Source organism: Vipera berus (genome assembly GCF_964194415.1).
Source record: "Vipera berus genome assembly, chromosome: 2".
Lineage (NCBI taxonomy): Eukaryota > Metazoa > Chordata > Lepidosauria > Squamata > Viperidae > Vipera > Vipera berus.
The window spans coordinates 84732157-84760153 of NC_138203.1; the positions used below are offsets into that span (position 1 = coordinate 84732157).

A 27997-nucleotide genomic window follows, 5' to 3' on the forward strand; every position below is an offset into this window, starting at 1 on the left:
TGCGCTTAACAGCTGTGAAGAAAAACACTTTTAAAATCAGTGCAAAAAAAATTTATTCAGATCATTTTAATTCCAGAGAGCTTTCCCACAATATTTATTTATTTTTTGTAAAATATGAAAATGGGCATCTCTGATAATAGTCCTAGACTCCCAAGTGTGTTTTTTTTAAAGGTTTACAGCAAATTAAGAACAAATCTACAGCATTCATTTACTTTAGCTGGTTCTGATATAGAGGAATACTTTTTAATTTGAGAATCGACTCCTAGGGACTTGGCTAATTGTACAGCATTTGAATCATCACTGATCAATGTCCCCAGAGCCACAAGCAGTCTAAAAATAGCTTCAAGGTCTTGCACTACCTCCATGACTGTGCTGATCACTGACAAGCACTGAGCTTTGCCCTCAAGGTTGTTATTCTTATGTAGACAAACGGCATAGTTTAGAGCCAACGTGGCCAGCGCAACGTGAATGTTCTTATTGCTGCTCAGCTTCAGTTCTATTGCTTGTGACATTATGGAGTCCCCCTGTGCCAACATGAGCTTTTGGCCAACTGGGTGAATAAAACAATTGCATAAAGTTCGCAGAGCCAGCATCTGATTGGCTTGCTTTCCTCCAGGGCTCAGGAATTTGATGAGATGACTGCAGAACCGAATGCCATCTTTTTCGCTACAGAAGCTTTCGTTCACACTGGGATGCCTGACTGCTAACCGAAGAATATCTAGTGCTGGAAAGACAAAGTCTAAAAACAGAAATACACAAGCAGTTAATGGTTTTCTTATTAAATTGTGCAGAATTGTCTTGTAAATTGGTAAACTCTCGCTATTCCAAATAACTGAGCAGAATTAACTCACCAAAGGTTAGGAATGAAATGGTTTTCTCAGGAACGCATTTCATATTCCCACCGGCAAAAATGAAAAAAACAAACCTAAACATCATGGATGTCAGAATGAACACATTCAGAAGGACTCCATTTAGAATGTCTAGGTTGATGGCCATGTTTAGGCTCAGAAGCTAAGCAACGCCAAGCCTGACTGAAAATCTGTTCAGCAATCTGGATATAAAAGGGAAACAATGGTTTGCAATACATGTGGGTGTGCACATAGTATCTCTGTTATGTAGTACCCGTACATACTCTGAATCTGGATTGCAGTAAAGTCTCGATAGTTATGAGAGCTATTCAGGAAACACTGAGCTGTAAACGAGGCTGGGAAGTTAAGAAATATTCCATAAGAAAGCTCTGGCAAACCATTTCTGTACTGTTGCCACGAAAATCAGACATGAAGTCAACAGGAATCAAGCTCAACTTGTAGGAGACTTGAATTTAATAAGTAAGATAGTTGGCTAAAACAGAAATTAATCTATAGATCTTTGTGCAGCATTTGCAACAACGGACTGAATATAGCACATTATGAAAATCTAGGTTAACCTGTGTGTAAGGTGATAAAGCAGTATACCAGATCCCCGAAGAAGGGCTCCAGCACAAGCCCAAAAGCTTGGAAAAATAAACCTCTGGTCCTGGTGACCAACTCAGATTGGATCCTGCAGTATTATCCTGGGATATGTATGTTTGCCTTCATTCACCTGAAAATTAGACAATTCTGAAAGATGGCTTAAGTACGAGCCAAACAAACATAATGAGTATTTCATCACAACCCTCAGAACTTTACTGTTCCTTTTCATTCTTAAAACACACCTCTTCTCCAATAAATATCAGTAATGGAAATCTGAGGATGTCACACCACTACCAACTAATTCACCCACCTGCTCGTTCCTTGCCTACAGAAAATGGGTTATGCCTCGAGCTTTCTAAATTGTCCAACAACTGTTTGCAACAACAAGCAACTATTTGTAACCAAAGTCGTATTTCTAAGATGGACAGTTGCATGAACCTCCTAAGGAAATAAGCTATTCATGAGAAGGAAAGTCCTAGAAGTTAGAGAGAGCTGCAAAACTGGATACACAATTAGGCAAGAAATGGAAAGCAAACTAGTGGCTCATTAAAATCACTCTTGTAAGTGAAACATGCATCCTAGTGACCTTAAGAACATATCCATATAATTTTCTGGACAAAAATACAGAAATCATATGCCACTGCTGCTTTTTGGTTTTTTTTTCTTTTTAATTGCCTTAGAAATCACAAATAAGGCCCCAATCATTTTTTTTCCTAGAGGAAAACAATTACTAGTATTATCTAAACATAAGCATGCTTTCACTGTGTGCATTTTCAATTAGTCAAACTACATAACTAAGTTGAACTTCCAGCTTTTAGTTAGTTCTAGTACATGGATTTCCCCCCCCCCCCCCAAATATCTTTCTTCACTGGTAGATACACTGAATTTTGTCAAGTGGAAAGAGTTATGCAGACACTTGCATATTCACGCAGTGGAACCTATGGATGTAACTAATAATAAGGTACCCGTTTATCAGAATAGTCCAAGCAAAACAGTGTGCTACACCTACCATCATTCCTAATTTCTAGAAGTTTAAGGAGTCCACTGTTATTTGAGAACTATAATCAAAAATTTTAAAAAGCATGCATTATAAATGCTTGTATCGCTTCATGAGAATTATTCCTAAGGCAATTCACATTTCTATGCAGCTTGCGTTCATCATCACCTCAAAGCAAGATTAAACTCTGTCAGAAACATAAGTTGCCGTAGTTGCTCTAGAATGGGATCGAGCACCCCTGATGAAGCTAGCTGGTGATCGGATGAAGGAGGGGCTCCTGGATTTGTGGTTCCACTAAAGCAAAAGGTGGAAGTCTTTGCCCAGCAATTAACTGACCTGTCAGTTGCAAACCTATCTGCACAGGAAAGTCTCAGCAACTGTAACTCACGCCTTGATCAACATGAATGGAAACTGCAAAGCATTCCACGTGGGGCTACCTTAAAATACAAGGACTTGGAGGGTACAACTGGTATAGAATGTAGCGGCCAGATTTCTAATCAGGAACATCAACTCTAGTAGAGTCACAACAATCTTTATTAATCTATAGGTCACGGAGCCAGAATATATCAGGATGTGTCCTGTAAATGTGACTCTGATTGGGTTATCTATGGAGGGCGTGCCGAAGGTCCCAATTCTGGAAAGACCAGAAGGCAGACTCTTTGGTAAATGATCTATACAATATGTAACAGCAGCCCCTGAAGGCATACATGGCTTCCACTCCCTCCAATGTTTTAGGAGCTACTTTAATCCAATTCTTTTTCAATGAAAATTTGGCTCAGGATGAAGATTCTGAGAGACCATTTTATGCAACGTCATGTAAGGGTTTTAATTGCTCCTTGTATCAACACAGCTTAGAGTTTATGTGTTTGGGGCTTTCTGTAAACATTATGAATGGAGAAAGTGTCGAAAAGAAGGAGAAGGCTGAAAAAAAATCACAATTGGATGGAGATCACATCCTCCAAAAGAAAGAACTAAGAAATTTAAAGAAAAAGAAAGCAACATATGAATCAGCATATGGCTAGAGTAGAAACGAGAATGGTTTGTAAGGACAGGAAGATGTGAAATAGCGTGAAATAGCTTTAGCTAGATTCTCTTTTCTCCTTTCTCATGCCTTGAATTTCTTTGGCATGTTATTTTTTTATTCCCTTTTTTGTACTCCATGTAAGGTTGCTTACTCCAGAAGGAAAGAATATGTTGAATATGTACGTAGCTACATAAACATTTCTCAGCTTTAAATTTGGAGTGTACTGCTCTAAGGTTAAGTGTGGGATAAAAATGGCTTACTTAAAAAGATGTATTAAGATACTGCCTTTAGTCCATATCATTTGTGAGATCTGTCCTCAATAATTACTGCATACCATTTGGCCAGTTAATCGCTTTCCACAAAATTTTCAGCTGCTCCCGTGTGGGTGTTTCCATGGAGACACTGCACATTATAGACAGCATCTTTTCTAAAACGTCCAGAGCATCTTCAGTTAACTGTTGTTCTTCAGGTACATTTCCATTTAACTCTTTCATTTTACCTACACGGGAGATGTGAAATAATTCGAAATGAGTTTGCTGTTATCTCTGCAACGCATTTAATTCCTTGTTATGAAAACACTGCATTATCTTTCCCAGCACCACTGAATGGATCAAATTCTGTCTGGTGTGAGCATTCCTTTACATCAACCTGTGTGCATTGGTTATATAAATTAATGAATTTCAATTGGTAAAACACATCTTACTAACTTTCAAAAAAAAAGCTTAAAAACAAGATCGCCTAGATACAGACCCACCATACTTCATCCATGCATGACTTGTTGGGATTTTCATCATTATGTTCAAATTAGGTGTAACTGTAGCAATTTCCAAATACAATAAGACTGCCCACAAGTAATAAATTTGTTGTAGATGTGGAACAGTCTTATCACCAGTTTCTAATCCACAATAGCTTATAAATATTTAGGTGTTATGCAGACGCTGTAGCACAGGTTTACTTACCACTAGAAAATATTTTCAAACAAATACATTTGAAGTACAAGTGAAAAATTATGAAAATTGAAGATGATTTATAACACATGCTTTGGGTTCCCAAGTACCAGCAAGGATCTTACAAGGCTCTGGACAAAATTACTGCTAAACAAGACACTCTCTCCTTGTATAATCAATTATCCTGGTCAGAAACTGAAATAAAAAGTGATTATTGAGCTAAAGCTGTCACTTTCAATGTAAAGCTTTCTGAAATCCTGTCCTTGAAAATAACTTCATAAAACTTTGGTATTTATTTATTTATTTTATTTTAATCCCATTTATATCCCGCCCTTCTCCGAAGACTCAGGGCGGCTTACAATTTAAGCACAAACCAATGTGCTTAGCAATAGCCTTCATTCTATGTCATCAGACTTTGGTATTGTGGCCCCAAGATACTTTCTATGATCTCAAAACTCTATATACAGTCTTAACATACATCTTATGAACACTGTGGAAACTGGGAACAGTTATAAGATCAGGGAAGTAATGAGTAATAAACTAATGCTAGCTTTTGAAAATTAACACTTTATGCTTTGGAATATAACTGATATACCAGGATTACAATCTAAGATGTGATGATGCAGCAAATAGGTGATCCACCTAAGGAAACATGTTATGTGAGAGAACATGTCATGAGCTGGCTGATTCAGACTGATTGGAACCCAGTTTTTCAGAAGACTATCTGAACTGTTTTCTGCAATAATTAATGCTATTCATGTGGTAACATAAAATTAACTTTGATGTTTCAAGAGTAAAAATGGTTTATATTGTATTGGTTGGCTGGAATCCACTTGATTGCAGTTCACCGCTTGCACCCTTTGATAAATATTTCAGGAGTCAGAAAGAGGTTGGTGTTACTTTTCCAACTAAGAGATTTTATTAAAAGAGACAAAACTTTTAAGAGTTGCAACTCACTTTACACAGAGAGTGCACAGCCAGCCAGTGTGATGACCCGGGGGCACGGCACAGAGGCAACAGTCAGCTGACAGTTCAAACCTCCCCTTTATTGCTCCAAAATGTTCCCCAAATGGTCCTACGTCTGTGGCAAGTCCCAGAGCAAAGTGGTGACACACATAACACACACACCTTCAGCAGCCTCTGGCTGCAAGTTGTCCAGCACAAAGCTGTGAGCACAAGGGCTGCCAAAAGAAGAAATCCAGCAGGGCAAGGGATTAAATCAATTAGTCCAGAAGCAAAAGAATGGCAATTAATCCAAGAAGCAAGAAATAAAGCAAGAAGTCCAGAAAACGTCCAATGTCGGCAACGGCACACAACCTCCATGAATTCACGTTTGTTCCCGACAAATGCCCCTCCCCACAGCATCTCCTTAGGTCTCAGTCCCCGGGTGTGCCTTGTGGACAGGGGCGGGGCGCTCTGCTCCCGAGTAGTTGGGTCAGTCTAAGCTAGTGGTGGCGAACCTATGGCATGCATGCCAGAGGCGGCACTGAGAGCCCTCTCTGTGGGCACACGTGCTGTCGCCCCAGCCCCGCCTTGCCCCGTGGCCCCCTCCTCACCAGCAGCCCCCTCAGTAGAGAGTTGGCCCCGGGTGTGGGCTGCGTGGAGCAGCACAGCCAAGGACAGGGACAAGACTCCGTCCTCACGCCCCATCGTGCGCAGATGATGCTGTGGGGCGCGGACGGAGGGCGTGGCCGCTATGATGGTGCTAAGCTGCCTGGGCGATCTGCTGTGGTGGGCCGTGGAGGCGGTGGGTGGCCCCGCGAGTGGAGCAGAGCAAAGAGTGGGGACGGGGCAGGTTTTGGGCACTTGGTCTCTCAAAGGTTCACCATCACTGGCCTACGCTGTTCCCAACTTCTCTCCACTCTCCGTGCTCGAGGATCAGGAGAGGGTGGTCCTTGCTCATCGCCTGAGCTCTGTCTCTCATGTTCTCTGCTGAGCCTCTCTTGGTCATCCTGCCCCTCTTCCTCCCTGTCTAAAGCCTCCAAAGCCAACGACGCCTCCAAAGCCAACGACGCCTCCCCCTCCATCTCAGTTCCAGCTCCTCTTCCAGCTCCTCTTCCTGTGTATATTCAGGCTCCAACGGGGGCACGACAGCCAGTTTGGTACAGGGTTTAAGGCGGCAGGCTTAGAAACCAGGAGACCTTGCCTAGGTGATTTTGAGCAAATCATTCTCTTTCAGCCCAACACCCCCTCGTAGGATTGTTATGGGGAGAAAACAGCAGGGAGGAGGAGTTTGAAGTAAGTTTGGTGGCTTGAGTTATATGTGTAAAAAAAAAGATGGAATAAAAACCTAAGAACTCTCGGCATCTGATGAAGTAAGTGCAACTCACAAAAGCTTTTCCCCGTTTCATAAAATTTGGCAGTCAGAAAAGCAGCTCCTTTGGATTTTTGTTTTCCCACCCTGGATTAATACCACCCTCCTCTTACAATGTCTTCAGGAGAAAGAGAGGAGAAAGAGAGGCCGGCCTGATGATGACGGAGGGGATTTCGTCGAAACGTCGCCACAACTTATATATATATATATATATATATATATATTTTCAAGATTAATATGCCAAACAAATTGCTTTTTGCATGAATTGTTGAAGTCACTGCAAATATACTCACTCAGTATTAATGATGGGTTGGCCTGATCAAATGTAACAGCTTCTTTCTTTGGAAAGTAAATATTTTCAGCGTTAGCTATCACAGATTTGGGCCCTAAAGAGGAAAGGGAAAAAGAGAAGGAGATTGCCAGCTACTTTAGCAGAGAATCAATTTATTGCTGATAAACTGAATAAAGAGTAATTACTTGATTGCCAATTGTATTTCAATAAATACGAGCTAAAATGTGACCTGTTCTCCGAAAACTAGATAAAGAGAACTCAATTAAGCAAACGGATCAAAAACATTCTACTTCTTCATGGAGGAAAATGATCTAAAGCTGCAGATATTCCTCACGTTCAACCATTCGTTGAATGATTGTTCAAAATTACGACGACCAGATTTATGACCTGTCTTTGAAGTTATGACTCTTGCACCATCTCCATGGTTATGTGATGGCGATCTGGGCAACCAGCTCACATTTACCACTGGTTGCAACATGCTGCAGTCACGTGACTGCAACCTGCAATATTCACAGCTGATTTCCAACATGCAACATCAGCTGGAAAGGGTCAGGGTATCTCTCCGTGAACTGAAGCTCAAGTGGATCATGCAGCAAGACAACCACCAAAAAGACCCAAGTTGTGTGACCAAAGAATGGTTAAATCAAAAAAGAAGTTAATGTCTTGGATTGGCCATGTCAAAGTCCTGGCCTTAATCCTATAGAAATGTTGTGGAAAGCAGGCCGTTCATGTGAGGAAGTCCACCAACATCCCTGAGCTGAAATTGTTCTGTAAGAAGGACCGGGCACCAAAGAATCAATGGTGGTGCAGTGGTTAGAATGCAGTAAGGTAAAGGTAAAGGTTCCCCCGCACATGCGTGCTAGTCGTTTCCGACTCTAGGGGCCGGTGCTCATCTCCGTTTCAAAGTCGAAGAGCAAGCGCTTGTCCGAGGACGTCTCCGTGGTCATGTGGCCGGCATGACTAGACGCCAAAGGCACATGGAACGCTGTTACCTTCCCACCGTAGTGGTCCCTATTTTTCTACTCGCATTTTTACGTGCTTTCGAACTGCTAGGTTGGCAGAAGCTGGGACGAGTAACAGGCGCTCACTCTGCTACGCGGCACTCGGGATTTGACCCGCCAAACTGCCGACCTTCTGATCGACAAGCTCAGCGTCCTAATCCACTGAGCCACCGCGTCCCTTGTTAGAATGCAGTATTGTAGGCTAATTCTGCCGACTGCTAGCAGTTTGATCCTCACCAGCTCAAGGTTGACTCACACCCTCCCGTCCTTCTGCGGTTGGTAAAATGAGGACCCAGATTGTTGGGGGCGACGTGCTGACTCTTTAAACTGCTTAGAGAGAGCTGTAAAGCACTATGAAGAGATATATAAGTCTAAGTGCTATTGCTGTTACTATTGCTTTAGTGGACTAAAATTCCTCCAAGCCGAACTGTACACACACCCAAGCACATATTATAGTTATTGATGTAGCCTAAATATTTAGTTCAAAAGTAAGGCCATTTGTTTTATTTTTATACTTTCTTTCACTTGCCACTGCCTATCACCTCTGTCCTTCATACCCTGATCTGCCTACTACATTTATTATAAACCTCATTTACTTGTTGCAGTAGATTATGAGTTCTAGTTCTACCTTGCACAGAAAAGCCAACTGGATGACTTTGGGCCAGTCAATCTCTCTTAGCCCAACCCACCTCACAGGGTTGCTATAGTGGGGGAAACGAAAGGAAGGAGTATGGAATATGTTCACTGCCTTGAGATTCATAAAAATATCAAAGGCAGGATGTGAATAAATTATAATACACTAATACATTATAATATCCTAGGTTCTTGGGAAGAGCTTGATACATATGAAAGCTGATATGAGCTAAAGAACCAGCAGCTGTGACTTCACACTGTTGTGAACAGATAATAATGTCCCAAATTCTGTGATGATTCACACCCTGTTGCAAGCCACGTGTTTCTCGAGTTCAGATATACCATGTTATGTAATTCCAACTGCTGTGGTTTGTAAACCATCGTTTATAACAGGGGTCTTCAAACTTGGCCCTTTTATGACTTGTGGACTTCAACTCCCAGAATTCCTCAGCCAGGCACGCTGGCTGAGGAATTTTGGGAGTTGAAGTCCACAAGTCATAAAAGGGCCAAGTTTGAAGACCCCTGGTTTATAACAACGAATGAATCCAGTGACACTATAAGTACCTTTTCCAATATAAACTTTTAAAAGGCCAATAATATTTCAAAACCTGGAGAAACTATAAAATAAGCAGAATGCTCATTTCCCCCCACCCCCCAGTTATAGCACAGCAGTGGTTCTAGCTATAAAAAGGTAGTTAAACAGATAAGTGGCAACAAAGGAATTGTATTTGTTGAGTATGACAAATAAGGAAGAGAATAATGAATGCAAGTAGCCAGTTTGGTAGTTACAGTATTGTTCTTTGGCACAGTTAATCTCTTGTCCACTTACCTGTAAATGGATGAGTTCCACTTAGAGTAGTTGAAAGATTAGATGTAGCACCTGGGACGTAACGACCAGAACCTTAAAAACAAAAGAACAGTAAGAAATAAAGTTATATTCACAAAGCTTACATAGACATTCATAATATAAGCTTATATAGACATTCAATTCTGTCAAAAAAAATCAAATCCATACTTCATTCTTAATATAGTTATCCAAGTTTATTGTATTTTATAGATTGTGAGTTCTAGACCCTCTGTCAACCCAATTCGCCTCACAGGGTTGTTATTGTTAAGAAAATAGGAAGAGGAAGGAGTACTAGGTATAATCACCACCTTATTTATACAAATAAGATGAGGTAAAAATAAAATAATAACTGGCGGTAACTTCCAAATAATATAAGGAACAGTTTATTGACAGATATAAATGAAAGAAGTACAAAGTGAAAACAAAGCAGCCAACAACAACGAAAGAACAGCATCAAATAATTCTCATTCTCTTGGTTAACACTAGATTTATAGCCTAGTCCAGGGGTAGGCAAACTCGGCTCTTTTATGACTCATGGACTTCAACTCCCAGAATTCCTGAGTCAGCTGGGAGTTAAAGTTCATGAGTCATAAAAGAGCCCAGGTTGCCTACCCCTGGCCTAGTCCTAGTATACCTAAAGGTAAAGGTAAAGGTTCCCCCGCACATGTCCGAGGACGTCTCCGTGGTCATGTGGCTGGCATGACTAGATGCCAAAGGCGCACGGAACGCTGTTACCTTCCCACCGTAATGGTCCCTATTTTTCTATTTGCATTTTTACATGCTTTCGAACTGCTAGGTTGGCAGAAGCTGGGATGAGTAACAGGCGCTCACTCTGTTACGCGGCACTCGGGATTCGACCCGCCAAACTGCTGACCTTCTGATCGACAAGCTCAGTGTCCTAACCCACTGAGCCACCATGTCCCTATACCTAATGATAGGCAAAATGACAGTAATACCACTAGATGGCAGTCAAGGACCTAATTAAATTTAAAAGCTAACAAATTTTAGGGAAAAAAAATTACTAAAACCTTTCAGGATCTGCATGGGACCTCTTAAAAAATTGAACTATTTACAAAAATAAAGCTTCTGGCCCCCACCCTTTGGAACATCGTCCCCTGAAAATCAGATTGGTTTCTGGCCCTGAAAATGTGGTTCTGCCACAGGCACAGGGACTCAGGAATGTGGTAAAGCTTGTGCTGTGTTGATTATTATTGATGGAGGTTAAGACTACTGAAGCTATGATTTTTTTGTTGCGTGAGTTTTTTTTTATATTGTTTTTATTTTTCTTATATTGTTTTGGTCTTTTATATTATTTGGCCCATGAGCTGCCCAGAGTAAAATGTTATTTGAGACGGGACAGCTAAATAAATTGAAGTAATCAATAAATACATAATAGATATCTAAACAACATACCTGATGTACCAGGAATATTATACATTTGTCTGAAAACACTTGATTCCTGGCACATTTCTCTCTACGTGTTTAAGCTGAATATAGGCCAACAGTGTTATTCACAAAGAGGAGGACAAATATAATTCATTATCTTTTCTGACTTCAGTTACGTTCATTTGCATCTGAAGGTATAAAACACTGCTTATATTATATGCATTCGTGCACGCATTGGTGGTATAGCCTTTTCCTTTTTTTGTCGGGAACATTCCTCTGACTCTTAAATGCATGGGGTCAACACTGTGTGTTTTCCATACTGTCAACCAATTTTTAGTGACTTGCAAACAAAGTCAATACCTGTAAATGGATCTGTAGCAAATCCTTCATTAGATTCTGAGGAAGAGCCTGGAACATAGCGACCACTACCTGCGAAAAGATGTACCCAACAGAAGAATCAGGTCATTGTCATACTGATTGATTGATCCTGCACTACCAGGCTAGCATCAAACTCTTAATGACCACACAGAGAGACCCTCTTTGAGATGGTCTATCCCAGAGGTAGGCAACTTTGGCTCTTTTATGACTCGTGGACTTCAACTCCCAGAATTCCTGAGCCAGCCATGCTGAGGGGAAAGGGAGAGGTTTCCAAGCTGAGCCATGGTGGCTCAGGAATTCTGGGAGTTGAAGTCCACCAGTCACAAAAGAGCCAAGGTTGCCTATCCCTGGTCTATCTTCAACACAGCCCTTCAAGCCTTCGGATGAAGCATCTATCACGCCCTTAATTCCACTTGTTGCCGGTCATCCTCTTTTTTCTCATGCCAGCATGATAGACTTCATATGAGAACAGGATCTTCCCGCACAATTATCTTCAAAATATAAGCTGAGGCAGATCATTTGTGTCTCGGATGAGAATCCTGTATGTTCTCTTCTATAATCCAATTGTTTTACTTAGCCGCTACATTACATACTTCATAAAGGATTTGTTTTACATTAGTGCCGCGTAACAGAGTGAGCGCCTGTTACTGGTCCCAGCTTCTGCCAACCTAGCAGTTCGAAAGCACGTAAAAATGCAAGTAGAAAAATAGGGACCACTACGGTGGGAAGGTAACAGCGCTCCGTGCGCCTTTGGCGTCTAGTCATGCTGGCCACATGACCACGGAGACGTCCTTGGACAAGCGCTGGCTCTTCGGCTTTGAAACGGAGATGAGCACCGGCCCCTAGAGTCGGAAACGACTAGCACGCATGTGCGGGGGAACCTTTACCTTTACCTTACTTTCTTTTACAGTATTTTGTCACCAGAGGTGGCATGGCTTGATTCAGTCAGTCCAGAACAGGGTAACTTATAACGAAAACAGTGTTACGCTAGTTTTCTTTTAGTTTGTCCCTTGTTATGAAAATCCAGGTAATTTAATTTTTTGGCTGCTAAATTCTGACTGCATGCTTTGTAGAGGCTCAGGAAGGCACGTATTATTTAGGATTACACAGACGGTGAAATGGTTAAAATCTTTGATTAAGCCCAAGGAAATACAGGTGTTAAGCCCTTATCCTATAAAGTTTGAGGAAGCAAGAATTCTGGAAGTCTCTCTTTATTTTCAGGAAATCGCTACTTGATCAGGTCTTAATTGGATTTGAATAAATTAGTGCTAGTTGAATGTGGCTGAAGCAAAACAAATGCCAAGATCTACATTACACATATAAAAATAAATATGTCATATTCTGTCATGCTTTTTCAAGCAGTTCAAGAACATAATTTTCCCCTACCTGTGAAAGGATCTGAAAATCCTGTATCTGTGCGCCCCAGCATTTGCCCTTTGGTGTTATCTACTATGAACTTGGCCACTTGATCCAGGAACATGGGATTCAAATCATTCTTTTGCAGAAAGTTGTATGCTGTCAGCCATGGATCGTCAGTAATACTGTATGGCAGTTTATAAGAGGGGCCACCTTCATTTACGTCAATAGTGAAAACATAGTCGTATTCCTTTCAACAGAAGTCAAAATAAAAACAATGATTTTCCTATGCTTTCCTTCAAAGCACACAGATGAATACACTGAACGATTAAGTCATTCAGGGAAAAAAGGATTTACCTTTCCTTCAAATAAAACTTTTCCAGATGTCTGCTGGGTAGCTCCAGATGAGCCCACAACATCTCCAATTTTGATCCACTTGTCTTCACTACTGCTCCACTGGTAGGCTTCAACTTTTCCAGCCTCTTTAATAAGTCTTGTTTGCCCATCCCTTGTACCTTGAAATAGAGAGAGAAGAACATTAACTCCATGACTACAGAAAGTAATTTAATAACCAATGTGTTTTTTCCTGCATCAAAAATGAGATAATTCTGGGAGTTTTGTCTTGTCTTGCCCTCAAATATAGCAGTGCTTATAATTTGCCTTGAACTCTTACTAAGGTAGGTAAGTAAAGGTTCCCCCGCACATGTGTGCTAGTCGTTTCCGACTCTAGGGGCTGGTGCTCATCTCCGTTTCAAAGCCGAAGAGCCAGCGCTTGTCCAAGGATGTCTCCGTGGTCATGTGGCCAGCATGACTAGACGCCAAAGGCGCACGGAACGCTGTTACCTTCCCACCGTAGTGGTCCCTATTTTTCTACTTGCATTTTTACGTGCTTTCGAACTGCTAGGTTGGCAGAAGCTGGGACGAGTAACAGGCGCTCACTCTGTTAAGCGGCACTCAGGATTCGACCCGCAGAACTGCCGACCTTCTGATCGACAAGCTCAGCGTCCTAACCCACTGAGCCACCGCATCCCTTTGAACTCTTACTAGCACCGGGTAAAAGATTAGAATTTGTACGCCATAATTTTAGAGGTATGAAATGCAATGTCACGGGTCAATCCTCGACAATCTGCTGATACAGATTTGAAAGAAATTCCACTATCTATGCCTCCTACCTGGCTTACAAATTGATGCAAATCAGGCTTTCTCCATTAAGGTTGAGGTCACCAGGGATTTCATGAGATGTCACAATTAAAAAAATATTTTTTCAACTTTGCAGAATGCCAGCCTTCGGACTGGCGAACATTCTCACATGCTATTGTTGTAAACATTGTTAAAATGTGGATTAGAAGTTAATTGTATAGTGACATTTTTGGTATTTTTTTTCCCCTCGTTAGTTTTGAGGAAGAGCACTCTTGAGGTCTAAAGATTATTTCAAGGGTTCCTACGGGGTTAAAAAAAAAAGGCTGAGAAAACCTGCTCCAGATTAAAAATTATATCTTATGCAATATAGCATGAACACTTTTCAGGGTAAAGCTAAGCTCTGATTATGCCTCTGGTATACCCAGTAAATGTAACTTTGTACCATTAGTACTGTAGAGAATGCTGTTTATGGCAAAATTACAACTAAGCCTTGTAACTTACTCTATTTCATCTTTACACGAAGCCATTATGCGAAAGCCCTGATTGACCAAAGGCATAATGGGTGACAGTTCTCAGTATCTATGGGTCCATACCCAAGTGCCATATATATGTTGTTGCGGATGTATATGGTGGGCGGAAAGCACAGATTGCTGAGTTTGCTTTTTCAGTGCAAAAGGCACATCAACCTACCTGGACCGAGATGCCCTACGCACACTCACTCATGCGCTCGTGACCTCCCGGTTAGACTCCTGCAACGCTCTCTACATGGGGCTGCCCTTAAGGACCACTCGGAGGCTTCAGCTGGTGCAGAATGCAGCTGCGCGAGTTGCGATGGGGGTTTCCCGATACTCCCGTGTAACACCTCTACTCCGCAAGCTGCATTGGCTTCCGGTTGCCCTCCGGGTGAGATTCAAGGTGCTGGTGATGACCTATAAAGCCCTAAATGGCTTGGGTCCGGGATATTTGAGGGAAAACCTGCTGCCAGCATCAAGTTCCCTTCGTCCTGTGCACTCCCACAGGGAGGGTCTTCTCAGGGTGCTGCCGGTAAAAGACTGCCGGCGGATAACACCCAGGGGGAGGGCCTTCTCTGTGGGTGCGCCTGCCCTCTGGAACCAGCTGCTCGTGGAGCTTAGGACTGCCCCCGACCTTCGCTCATTTCGCCGGGACTTGAAGACCTGGCTCTTTGAGCTTTCCGGCCCAGGCTGAGAGTTTTAATTGGGGTTTTTATATTTCTATTTCAGGGACTGAATTTAATCATTTTTAATTGTTTCTTTTATTTTTGTATCGATGTTTTAAACACCTTGTAAACCGCCCTGAGTCCTACGGGAAAAGGGCGGTATATAAATCTAATAAAATCTAAATCTAAATCTACTGTTGACTGCAACAGATAACAAATAAATAACTGGGGAAGAGCATAACTTAATACATCAGCAAAGCTGGCCCATGACTCACTAGCTTGCTTAGCGGGCAGTTGCAAGTCAAATACAAGAGGCTTGTGTTTCATGCCTCTTGATTTCCTGGAATATTTCTTATTCTTCCAGTCTGCCTGATTACAGAGAAGCTCTCTTCCAACTTACCCATTTACACATAATAGGGAGAACTGTATTATCATGATTACGCAAAAAGAAAAAAACCCAATAAAGCCATGATCTCATTATCTTGTAATAGATGTTGCAGACTAACGACAAATCACAGACTTACATGAATTCAGAGATTTTATTTCAAGGATCGAAACCTAAGGGGCTATTCCCTAAAGTTTGAACTCAGCCTGCAAAATCTACCTCTAAATGCATTCACTTGATCGTAATTCTACTTATTTTTTTTATTCCATCATTCAGCACTTCACCATGCCTCCTATCTTATTTTTTTCCCCTAGATTTTAAATTGTTCTGTTGGAGATAGTACCAAAGATTGCTCATTTTTAAAGCGGCAGAAAACATTCAGCAATTAAAGAGTTCTAGTATGCATGTTCAAAAGTCATTAATGTTTGCTTCAACTTTTGGGAGAAGGAGAAGACAACAGCTACCATACCAGGTTCATTCAGATGTTCTCTACCAGGAAGGTCATCAGCGTTGATGTCCCCTAGGTCACCAGTTTTAGAATCAATGGTTGCTTGAGAAAGCTCATTTTCAAAAGCACGAATCTCCTCCAGGCTGGCTGTGCGCTCCAAGGATTCTGTGAACACTCTGATAATTCCATCACTGAAGGAGGAGTAAAAATTGTTCTGGTTACCCAACAAAGTAGTTTCATTCATTACTTTTCCATTTACTGCTATGTTTGTCTCTAAAAGGTCCATCTTGGATTCCGCCCCCCCCAATGAATTCAAAATAATGCATTGAAATATCATAGAGACTGGCTTATTTTAACATCGCAGTCTACTTTTTAAAACATGGAAACACTAGATTCCATGAACATCGACGATGTGTCATAAAGTTATAAACAATAAGACCTGCTGAAGGATACCTTCAAAATTCATCTAAAAAGCCCCGTGTTGAATGGACTTCTTTGCTTAATATAGTTTGAACTAGAATTAAAATCAAAATAGCTACAGTATCTCTAAGAACCTGACTGGTTCAACTAGAGAATAATTTTCTCCGGTATCTAAAGTGTCACTGCACGTTTTTTTTTTTGTTCGTCAGAAAGTTCATTTCTAACTGTACATTTCCCCTGTTCTCTGCACCTGTTGTGATAACTTATCTGGTAACCATAGTGAATCCCATATGACTAGCTATGTTATGGTTTCAGTCTGTTTATTGCGCATGTCTAGAGAAAGTTCTGAGTTGTTATCTGTATTGGTTTTTTCACTTTGCTGTTACTGACTGTTACGTTAGGATGTAGCCCAGCTAGCTCTGTATAATATATATTTAGTTTTTATATTTTTGTAAGTAAAAGGTATTTAGTAAGATTATGCGTCGTGTTTTTCTTGCCTTCCTGCAAGCATATCATGCATTCTCTGAAGCACGGTCCGTCACCCTCTACAAAGGTGATTTTTACCTTGACATAAAGTTCATTAACTTCTGAATATGGAAGTTCTGTTTTAAATTGCGATGATCAAGGGCTAGTATAGAGTTATTAATTACTTAGGGAAAAGGGAGAAGGCTAACAAACAAGCTAGCTTGTATTTTTCAAAGAATACAAAATATCAGCCGGCATTACCTACTCTTAATTTGCTCTTGAAGAATTATTGTCTATTCCGCTGGCCACTGAAATTTCTCGGCAGTTTTCAATCAAAGCTAATTTAAAATCAAACCCTTCAAAGTAATTAAAATAAACCCAACAAAAAAGTAAACTACCTAAAATAATTAAAAATAACAATCGCCAATTTAAAGAAATTTAAAATTTAAAAAAAAATAAAGACACTGGGCCCCTCAATTTGGCTGGGGGAGTATTCGAAAGAGCTATCCGTGGTAGTAACAGAAAAGGCCCAATGCCAATCCATTGCCAGAAATTCTCATGGCAACCTTCCCACTCTCTGCAAAAGTGAAAGTTCGTGGAAAAAGGACATTCCCTCAAACGGCTTGAAGGCTTTAAAGGCAATCATTAACACACTGGGTTTTGGCCAGAACCAAACTGGCAGTCTGCGCAGTGCTTTAAAGCCCAGGCATAATATGGCCTCTGTGTTTCTTCCCAGAGACCGACCTGGCTGCTGATCTCTGTACCGGCTGAAGTTTCCAGATTTAGATATAGAGGCAGCCCCACATAAGAGCCCATTACCATTATCAAGCCTCGAGGTTACCAGCACACACATCACAGTTTTAACATCATTTCCTTCCGGAAAGGGACACAGTTGGCATATCAGCTGAAACTGATAAAAGGTATTCCTGGCGGTTGCATCCATCTGGGGAACCAGAGAGAAATTTGGGTCTAGAAGCACCTCCAGACTTGCATACCCTGCTCCTTCTGGGAGAGGAGAATCCCGTTCAGAACAGACCTGCTTACACCTCTCTGGAATTATGGTCCCTTCACAACCAGCATCGCCCTCTTGTTTGGATCCCATTTCAATTTACGTTATCCCTCATCCGGCACGCTATTGAGCGCCCACACCACTGCCTGAAGACGTTACTGGATGTCAGTAATCTATTGGTGGCATCTTGTCTCCAAATTTCCTAATAATCTTCTCTAGGAACAGCACCAAACACTTCACCTGTACAATTTATCGCAGAATCCCGCTGCAGGTATCGTCCTTGCCCCCACGTCACTACACAAAAGAGCCCCAACAGCCTTAATTCCTGTCCTTTCCTTGAGAGAACCAGCAGCTGCATAACACCCCTCCTAGGGAAAGACACCGGGTGGTACTTAATTACCAGCTATGAAAGCTCTACAGGTAGTTCTCAGCCTACAAACACAACTGAGCACAGGATGTATGTTGCTAAGTGAGACATTTGGTTAAGGGAGTGTTGTCCCATGTTGACGACTTTTCCTGCCACATTTGTTAGGTGAATCGCTGCAGCTGTTAGATTAGTCAAACAGTTGTGAAGTGAATCTGCCTTCCCCCATTGACTTTGCTTGTCAGGAGGTCGCCCCCCCAAAAAAGGGGGGGGTTTCACGTGACCCTGGGGACGCCGACGCCGTCATAAACAGCAACCGGTTGTCAAGCATCCGAATGTAAGACACATGACCGTGGAGATGCTGCAACGGCCGCAAGTGTGAAAAATGGTCGTTAAGTCGCTTTTTTTTTCAGCGCCACTATAACTTCAAACAGTCACTAAACAAACTGTTGTAAGTCGAGGACTACCTGCCCTTTTCATATTAGGTTTCCCCCAACTCCTGCCGCCATACGATTGGAGCTTATAACCTGGGTTTTAAAATCCTGGAAGTTTCCCACAGTGACTGAGGTAGTGAGCGTAACGGTTGACCTCGGACAAATTATGACTATTCTTAATTTGTGGCTCCTTGAAGCCAACTCAGCTGGTCTAATTTCCTAATCAGAAATGGAAAAACAGAAGCTTCCAATCACTCCTCAGGGCCAGGAGAAATAAAAGAGGACAGAGTGTAAACCTAACTATGCTAAGGGTCATTTGTATAACACTGAAGTGATACATAACTGTGGCCAATATTAGTAAACCCACCAAATTATTTAATTACATTGTATGAAACCGATGCCGTTCTTGCCTAGCGCTGTTACTAATTTATCTAAACGGGTGGCAAGATACCTGGCTCCAACCACAAGATCCCCATTGTCTAAGATACAGCAGCACCAGACAGACTGAGCTGGAAGCCTGATAGTTTGGACACAATCTCCTTTCCTCCAGATTCTGAGCGATCGATCTTCACCAGCTGTAACAAAATCTGGAACGAGACAACAAGGCAGGACTGTGTAAAAAGAACTAAACCGAACAGCTGCATTATTGTTCACGCAAAGGTTAACCTGTATTGCGGATGTACAATAATCCCATCTTAATATTTGCTCATTTGAAGCTGCAATTTCCCAGACTGTGCAGAACGATTTACACACCACAACATCTTTATACGATCAGAAGCATTTGAATGAGTCTTCTTTCTTTTTTTTCTTTTTTTCTTTTAGTTTTTTATATATATATTCAATATTACTAAGGTTTGTTTTATCCTATATAAGCTAGAGAGTGATGGATTTTAGAGTTTATAGTTGTTAGTATATGATTATTTATGATTGGTTTTTTTTATATACCTTGTATTTAGCTCTGGGAAGTCGGGGGGGGGGGAGGGGGGAGGGGGGAGAGGTAGGGGGGGAGGGAGAAGGGAGGGGGAGGGGGGTTTTAAAGGAAAATTGTATGTTAAAACTTTTCAATTTAAAAAAAAAAAGAAGCGTTTGTTCTCTTACAGTTAGATTTGAGGAGTGGGTATAATGGGTTTGAAAGCATGTACCAAATCCCTTTACCTAGCAGAGGGGTGGGGGACCTTGGCTCTTTTGTGACTGGTTGACTTCAACTCTTCAATTCCTGACTCAGGAATTCTGGGAGTTGAAGCCCACAAAGTCATAAAAGGGCCAAGGTTCCCCATCCCTGACCTAGCAGCAGTTGCTGTGCTACATTGCACACCATACTAGAAGAGGTTCTCCACACCAAAGAAAGAGGAACAAAACTCACCAAAATGGAAGCGGCACTGCACAAAAGCCGTTCTTTGGAGCCAAGCTATTAACCTGAACAAATTCAGGGAAAACTACCAAGAAATCTGACAATTAAACCACACCAGGTTTGCTTAGCTAAAAAGAAATGTGTCAGTATTGTATTAGAGGAGAATGAAGTATAACACCCATTATTAGGTCTCTACTCAAATGCCTTCTTAGAGTAACTTTCTCAAATGCCTTCTTAGTAACTTTCAAGGAGTTTTAGAATTTTATCAGTCTTTCAAAGAGGAATGAAAGAAGATTGTCAACAGTCTTCTTGGACAGTTTTTATTTATAAATAACTCTAGAGCAGTCCTTGATCTAAGGCAGGGGTGTCAAACTGCCGGCCCGCAAGCTAGACGCATCATCAGGAAACCGCGCCCACCCCACTGCCGGCAATGGAGAAAAAGCTCCAATACGTCGCGCGACATCATGTGATGTCGCAAGTTTGACATGTCTGATCTAAGGTGAATTATTAGCTCAGAAGAGGCAAACGAAAAGACTAAACAAACCCGGACAGCACACTGTGAACATTGCTAAGGCTCACATGTTGATTTATGATTATCTATTTATTTGTATTGTAGCACAGCTGGTTGAATAAACCACAATGCCATGGTTCACACAACATTAAATCATAACCAATTTGCTCACAAACTGCTCAACCAAAATCAAACCACATTATTACTTGGTATTATGTATTCATGCCTCAAACTCTGCTTCTTCAGAGTTTGGGACAGGTGGCCAGGGATGCCTTGGCAGATGGAAGAATTCTTGTTACCTTAAGTAATAAACTTGAACTATTATTCCAAAACAAGGGAAGAAACTGGGATTTTATTTAGTAGTAATTCTATACTACCAGCGACAATTGTCTAGAAAATAAAATAATGATGTTGCCATTTGTAAAAGGAAAAAAAAAGTGGAGAGAGTTATCTTGCAGCCCAAGTCTTACCTTTACTTTGAGGGAAGACAGAAATGCAATATATATAATTGGTGTGGCCATAATAAACTTGAAGACATTCACCAGATATATGCCATCTTCGAATGCTGGCATCATTTGCGCAGGAAAGAAATTCTGTTTCACTTAAAATAGCTAGGCCTCTTACACAGTCTTCGTGTCCTTTGAAAAGAAAGGTTTGATAGATTAGAAATTTATTTCTTTGATGAATTGTTCAAACGTTTATATTCTCCCCACAAAAGAGCCATACCCCCGTGTCCAGCCCTACAAAGAAGACCTGACTCAACCTCTTTTAAATGACAACAAGCAAGGTTTGTAACCAGGTTTACAGTAATTGCCATCCGTGCTCTTGCTTTCCTGGTCTGTGAGATCAGTCTTTCAAATATAGACCCTGCTAATATTCATGATGGGACGCGGTGGCTCAGTGGGTTAGGACGCTGAGCTTGTCGATCAGAAGGTCGGCAGTTTGGCGGGTCGAATCCCGAGTGCCGCGTAGCAGAGTGAGCACCTGTTACACGTCCCAGCTTCTGCCAACCTAGCAGTTCGAAAGCACGTAAAAATGCAAGTAGAAAAATAGGGACCACTACGGTGGGAAGGTAACAGCGTTCCGTGCGCCTTTGGCGTCTAGTCATGCTGGCCACATGACCACGGAGATGTCCTCGGACAAACGCTGGCTCTTCGGCTTTGAAACAGAGATGAGCACCGGCCCCTAGAGTCGGAAACGACTAGCACGCATGTGCAGGGGAACCTTTACCTTTTTAATATTTTAATATTTTAATGTTTTTTATTGTTGTAAGCCGCCCTGAGTCCTTCGGGAGATAGGGCGGCATATAAGTCCCAAAAATAAATAAATAAATAAATAAATAAATAATATTCATGATATAAAATCAATACTGCTATTCTACCTGAGATTTCTCTGAGGGACTAGAAACCATGTCGGCACATAAGCCATAGTTAAGTGGAGAACCATATAGCAATGTGTTACGCATACTGCATGCATCTATGATGCAACTTAATACATAGAAAAACATTTTCATTGGTACAAAAATTACAACAGTGCTTTCAACCTGGATATTTATATATCCTTTCCATACATAGATTGGAGTCTCTTCATACTCAAATACGTAGCTAACGTCACACTGATGCACGAAAATACCAACAACACTGGACTATTTCTAAAACTTAAAAGAAGGAAGCCTGGCGTTAAGCTCTAAATAGCAACACAACTTTTTATTATGATAAATTAACATAGAAGTATGTATTGCTCCAAAGTTTTCTTGCTTCCTGCCTTCGGCAAGAAAAACTAGTTTGAAAGTTGACAAACAACACATATCAAGAATCAATACTGAAAATCAAGATGTAGACTTCTGTTGTATGGTCCTTATGGGTGGCTCCCTCCTCCAAATAATCCACATTTTTTTGATATTTTGGTAGATTCCAAACATTAAGCATATAGCCAAGAAGAAAACATATGCTTCTTAACACGTTAAGAGTTCAATCCAACCCTGATTTCTGTCCAAAATGTGGCAATAATAGGATAATAGAACAAGCCAAAACTGCAGCTGGCATCTCCAACAGCAAATCAACAGTCATTAACATTATCGATCACACTTCGAGTTATCGAAGAAAAATAAAACAAATGACTTTGCATAGTAATCTGAGATAGTAAAAGACTATTTTCCTATTATTTAAATCGACTTGTCAACTAGTTTACCAAGGTAGAGCAAATTCAATTATTTCACAGGTTGCATAACTAAGGTAATCAATATAAATTTCATCAACTTCCTCCAACTTCTTATAAAAAGCATTACAGCCTTAAGAGACCTTTTTTGCCAGCCACTAGGGAACTTCTAAAACAGCAACAGCTGAACCCAACAGACTAAATAACAAATGACAGAGGTGAATAAACCACCAAAAAGTGTTCTCCAGTAATCAAACTGGTGTTTTTTTTAAAAAAACCCAGTTTTCTTCATCATTCCTTGTCAGAATCCTATTTACCGATTACGCTGATAGGGATATCAATTAAACTGTGTAAGAGACAAATTAAAATTTTAAACTCCACCCTATGGTCTTGTAAAAATGTGAGAATTAATACTTCTCTCACTGCATACTTTTCAAATCTTTGGTTGGCAATCTAACATAGAATGAAAGAGTAATTTTCCTCTTATCTGCCCCAAAATGCAGGATACAAAAATTAGCTCAGAGACAACTGGTGGGTCTCATTGACTCAAGCTTTATACAGGTAGTCCTCCATTTATAACCACAATTGGGATCAGAATTCATGTTGTTAAGCAGGTTAAGTGAGTTGAGCCTGATTTTATGACCCCTTTTTTTTGGAGGGGGCACGATTCTTAAGCAAATCACGGTAGTTGTTAAGTGAATCATGTCATTCACTGAATACTGCTTTCCCTCTTGATTTTTGCTTGCTGGAAGCTGGTTGTGAAGGTCACACGTGGGGACTGCGTGACCTGTGACCATCGTAAATACATGCCGACCGCCAAGCACCCACACTTTAATCATGTGATTATGTGGATGCTGCAACCAGCCTAAATGGGAACACTAGTTGTCTCCTGTTTTTCAGTGCTATGGTAACTTTGAACAGTCCCAGTCGTAAAACGAGGACCACCTGTATCCAAGCTAAATATCCGATTTCAGCATGCCTAACTGGTCGAGTAACTTTCTTCTTATCCATGTTAGCTTTCCCTAAGCATATCCAGATCCCTTCCCAGAAATTCTGCCATCTGGTGGGACCTCGGAAGCAGGCCTTTTCCATGGCTGTCCCTACCAAATGAAAAAAAAAACAACCCCATCCTTTTAGCCATTTGGAACGCCATCAAGAACTGGCTTTTTACTCAGGTGATAGGATGGGATGGGACAAGATGGGACGGAACGGGATAAACTAAGGGTAACTGCACCTTGCTGCGAGGCATCCTAAGGAGCTGATTAATGTTTGTTTTAGTTATTATTTTTACTGGTGCTATGAACCAACCAGAGTTGGTTGGTAACATTAACAGCCATGCAAACCTTTTAAATAAATAAGTTTTCTCCAGCATACTTTCATTTCTTTGTTAGACACTTCCTGTATGATACCAACTGCCTCCCCACCCAACATGAGAAAAGATGAATTGATCTTTTTTTTTTAAAAGGAAAGTATTAACTTTTAAGATCTGAGACTTTTCCATAATGGAGCAACATTCATAGGAAACTTTGCTAATAGCTGGGTGTCTGTGGGGTGCCTGGCCCATTATTTGCACAAAACAGAGACTTCAGAGATGAATAATTGCCATTCTAGTGGCAAAGTCAAACATGGAATATCCTTCCACAATAGTGGAAAGGGCTGGAAATCTTCACATATCTTTAGATTCTAACCATACCTGTTTATTCGTTGACAATAAAAATTTCAAACCTTTTTAAAAATTATTTTTCCCCAAACGTACACACAGACTTCTTCTAAACACAAAACAATTCCCACGTGCCTGTTAGTTTACACTAGCTCTCTGTATTTACAGTAAGCTAGTTATCCCAAGGAGAAATATTTTTCTAGTGCCTGGTGCTTACTTTATCATTTTTCTATTCTCTGTTCCAACTGTGCATTAACAAACAATGCATGAATTGCAAATAGGTTTATTCAGGCAGTAGGCTAACTACATTCAATGGAAATGTTATCCTCATATGAAAGGACTCAGAAGTGAATCCTTGGGTTAAACTCACTTAGGTGAGAAGATACTTTGTTAAACTCTAAACTTTCTTAAGATTTCCCCCCCCCCCTATAAATCTAACTCAGTGCTATCAATTCACCCATCAAATGGACCCAGTTATTTTCTTGCACATTATTCATTAAATGTAAAAAGCCTTTTTTTGATAACCCAATCAAGATTGTTTACAGTGCAGAGTGTACTGTAAAGTCAAACTGATATGACCAGTAGTCAAAAATCTGAATTGGAAGACAGTTATTTCCCAAGAACACAGTAAACAAAAGCTGAACCACTCTAGCAAAATAAAATATTCTAATGCTTGTATCTATTAACAAAACAAAGATTTTGTCCTTTTTGTATCTCAACATTCAGTGTAGGGCAGGGTTAGGCAACCTTGGCTCTTTTATGACTGGTGGACTTCAACTCCCAGAATTCCTGAGCCAGCCATGGCTCAGCTTGGAAACCTCTCCCTTTCCCCTCAGCATGGCTGGCTCAGGAATTCTGGGAGTTGAAGTCCACAAGTCATAAAAGAGCCAAGGTTGCCTATCCCTGGCGCAGGGGAACAGTATCCATTTTTGCATAAAAAAAAAAGTTTCTCACAATTTTGTATTTAAAAACTGTACAGGCAATTACCTACCAGTAAATGTTCTCTCGCATCTACCTGCCTTCCACAGTTTAATAGTTTTATCAGCTGAACCAGTCAACATCAAACCTTGTTCAGGTAGTATCTTCACAGCCCAGACTGCTGCAGTGTGGCCCTATAAAAAAAGGATATTTTCTCTGCCAAAGCCTGTCTGTGTTTTCTGAAGCGTGCACATTCCAACACACACACACACACACACATATTATTTATCTGTTGGTTCACTGTCAGCAAAGGAGTTTCCATACCTGTAACGTCATCATGCACTTGTCATTCAACCAGACTTTAGCTGTAGTGTCCCAGGAACCACTAAGTAGGGTGCCAAATTTCCCAGAGGAGAGACTGCAAACTAGAAGAGAAATCAGCAGTGTCAAACTTAGAAAAGTGGTGATATTCTAGCAATCAGGAACAGCTTAGATATAGCTTTTCAGATAACTACTGTAATCTTAAAGATACATCAGAACAAAATCCAATATTCTGATTTTCATACTTATTTCCTTTATGAAGTAGCAATAAAAACTATGCTAAAAAAACAACATCATAGCCAAAGTAAATACCTAAACAAGTAACTTCCTTTCCATACAGCTATTAACACTATGTGTTAGTTTTCCCCGACCTTGTTTTTTTATCACTCTTTCTCTCATTCCTACAAAGTACTGAATTCAAACTGCTTTTCCATCTTCCTTTAACATGTCGCTCTGGATTTTTCTAAGTAGAAATATAAACTTAAAAGTATTTTAATAAACAAAAATATTTAATTTAAAGATGCACTGCATAATGCAAGAATTTATGGTCATGGGCATAATGCAGTATCAATATAACATTGTTAGTTTAGCCATTCCCTAAATATTTGTCCTATTTACAAGGCTAAACTGACAAATGTAAAATCCTTTATAAAAATATACTAATATAAAATGTTGTACAATAGTACAAATTAATATTGTTTATACATTTATCTTTATTCAAGAGCATCATAAAATGTGACTGGCACATTCATAATTATACTCTGCCAAATTAATCAATTCAGAATATGAATTACATGTGACATACATTTGGATATTTCTCCTAACAAAATATATCTGTATGTAACAGCTGCTAAGATGCCTTTTCACTGGAAATTACACATAAATTGCTTAATTGTATAGTTAAAACAGATTTGTCTTACCTGTGTTTTTATGACCTTTAAGGACATACAGTGGTGTAGACTTGTCCATAGTGAAGATACAAATATTGCTGTCATTACCACCAGTAGCAATTAATCCATGGGGGTAAAAGTCACTTGGAGGGATGACACACACACAAGAAACAAAATTGGAATGGCCGCTCAAGCAGTGTATTTCATGAAATCCTGTGTTTGGACTAAAAATAAAACACCAAATTTACAACCAAAATCAAATAAAACTTCTATACCTTAATATACTAAAGGGATTAGAGAAATCTTTTGAAACATAAAACTAAAATTTAGTATACTTTATTAATGTGTCATAGTTTTGTTTAGTTCCTAAACTAAAATGTATATTTCAGCAAGTAAGATCAGGTTAAAAATCTTTAAACTGTGATCTTTTATTTTCCACAAAACTCTTAAATTTGTGTTGAAAAAACCCAATTCTTGTAAATCATAACACTACAAGCACCTAATTTAAACTTATAAGCTGAAACATGTTCCTTTTGGTTTCACTTCCTTAGTCAACATAGTTTTCATTTCTCCAATGGCACAATACTTTCTATTTCTCCAGTGAATGCATCAAATAACTACTACTCAAGCCTTTCATATGTACATCTATTCCTAATTTGTTTATTACTCTGAAAACCACTATTCTCTAAAAAAAAATGGACTTAGAAGTTTACAGCAATATATTTAAGCAAATAGTTTGGGAAAATATCTGAGAAGCAAATCTGAGAATAATTTCTAATAATGAATTTATACTGACAATGCATGTAACACGAGCACTGTTATTTTTGTTGTATATTTGTAAGAAATCCTAAGGCAGTCATTATCAATTTCAGAAGACTGGACTTTATATTACAACATATAAAAGTTCCATCTTCCACTGCAAAAGCCAGATTTGGTGCTGCTTCTGGCTGAAATTGAACATACTGGCCATATCAGTCCATTTGTTTTTGGCGTGTTCACAAGAAGACTGAAAACACTGGTTTCCATTTCCATAACGGCAGATAAACCTCTAGGATGCATGTGCTGGGACTAATCTACATATGCACAATGGATGAGCATATACAAAGCTTTTTTTGTTTTTGTTTACGAAGACAGGTAAAGTACAATCCTCCTGATGTCCGGATCTGCAATTCTCAGAAGCACCTACCAATTATTACGCTGGTTAGGTCTGATGAGAACTGTGGTTCACTGGGACCATCAACCTCCGATCCAGTCAAACAGGAAACAGTAGTAATAGGGACAGATTTTCAGCCAAGATCCGCGTGTTGTCCTAACCCTCTCAAGAATCAACCGGCTAATTGTTCAACTCCCTTCCGATCCCCCCGCACCCAGTGGATCGAGGAGGGGGAAAAAAAAGCCCATCAGATCTCATACTGCACGCAATGCCTGCAAGGCAGGCGCCCCCAGCCCCAATACACACACACACACACACACACCTCCCGCCACCCTCTGTTACTACTAACCTGTTGGGCGCCCAAACACGCGCCGTCCGGTCTCGGGATACGGACACGAACGACCCTGTCGGGAAGAGGCAGCAACTGAGCCCCCGGACGTCCAGCTCGTGCCCAGTCAGGGAGCAGCGGAGCCGGTAAACACCTACCGGAGTGGCCATCCCGCCCGCACTCAGCTACACTGACACAGCAACAGCAGCCGCCACCGCACCCGCTTCCCTTCCTCTTCCC

At 40.6% G+C, this 27997-nt stretch overlaps 1 protein-coding gene across 1 annotated transcript; it reads right to left on the reverse strand.

Annotated features, from left to right (window-relative positions):
- Positions 1-35: 35 nt before the first annotated feature.
- On the reverse strand, positions 36-27996 carry PLAA (phospholipase A2 activating protein). Its single transcript, XM_081319382.1, has 14 exons — positions 27779-27996; positions 26307-26500; positions 25390-25490; positions 25139-25259; positions 20801-20968; positions 18920-19055; positions 15798-15967; positions 12984-13141; positions 12657-12876; positions 11253-11321; positions 9489-9560; positions 7027-7119; positions 3807-3971; positions 36-739 (listed from the first exon to the last, which is right to left on the reverse strand). The coding sequence occupies exons 1-14, from the start codon at positions 27925-27927 to the stop codon at positions 174-176; spliced, it is 2382 nt and encodes a 793-aa protein (XP_081175508.1). The 5' UTR covers positions 27928-27996; the 3' UTR covers positions 36-173.
- Between the last annotated feature and the right edge of the window lies 1 nt (position 27997).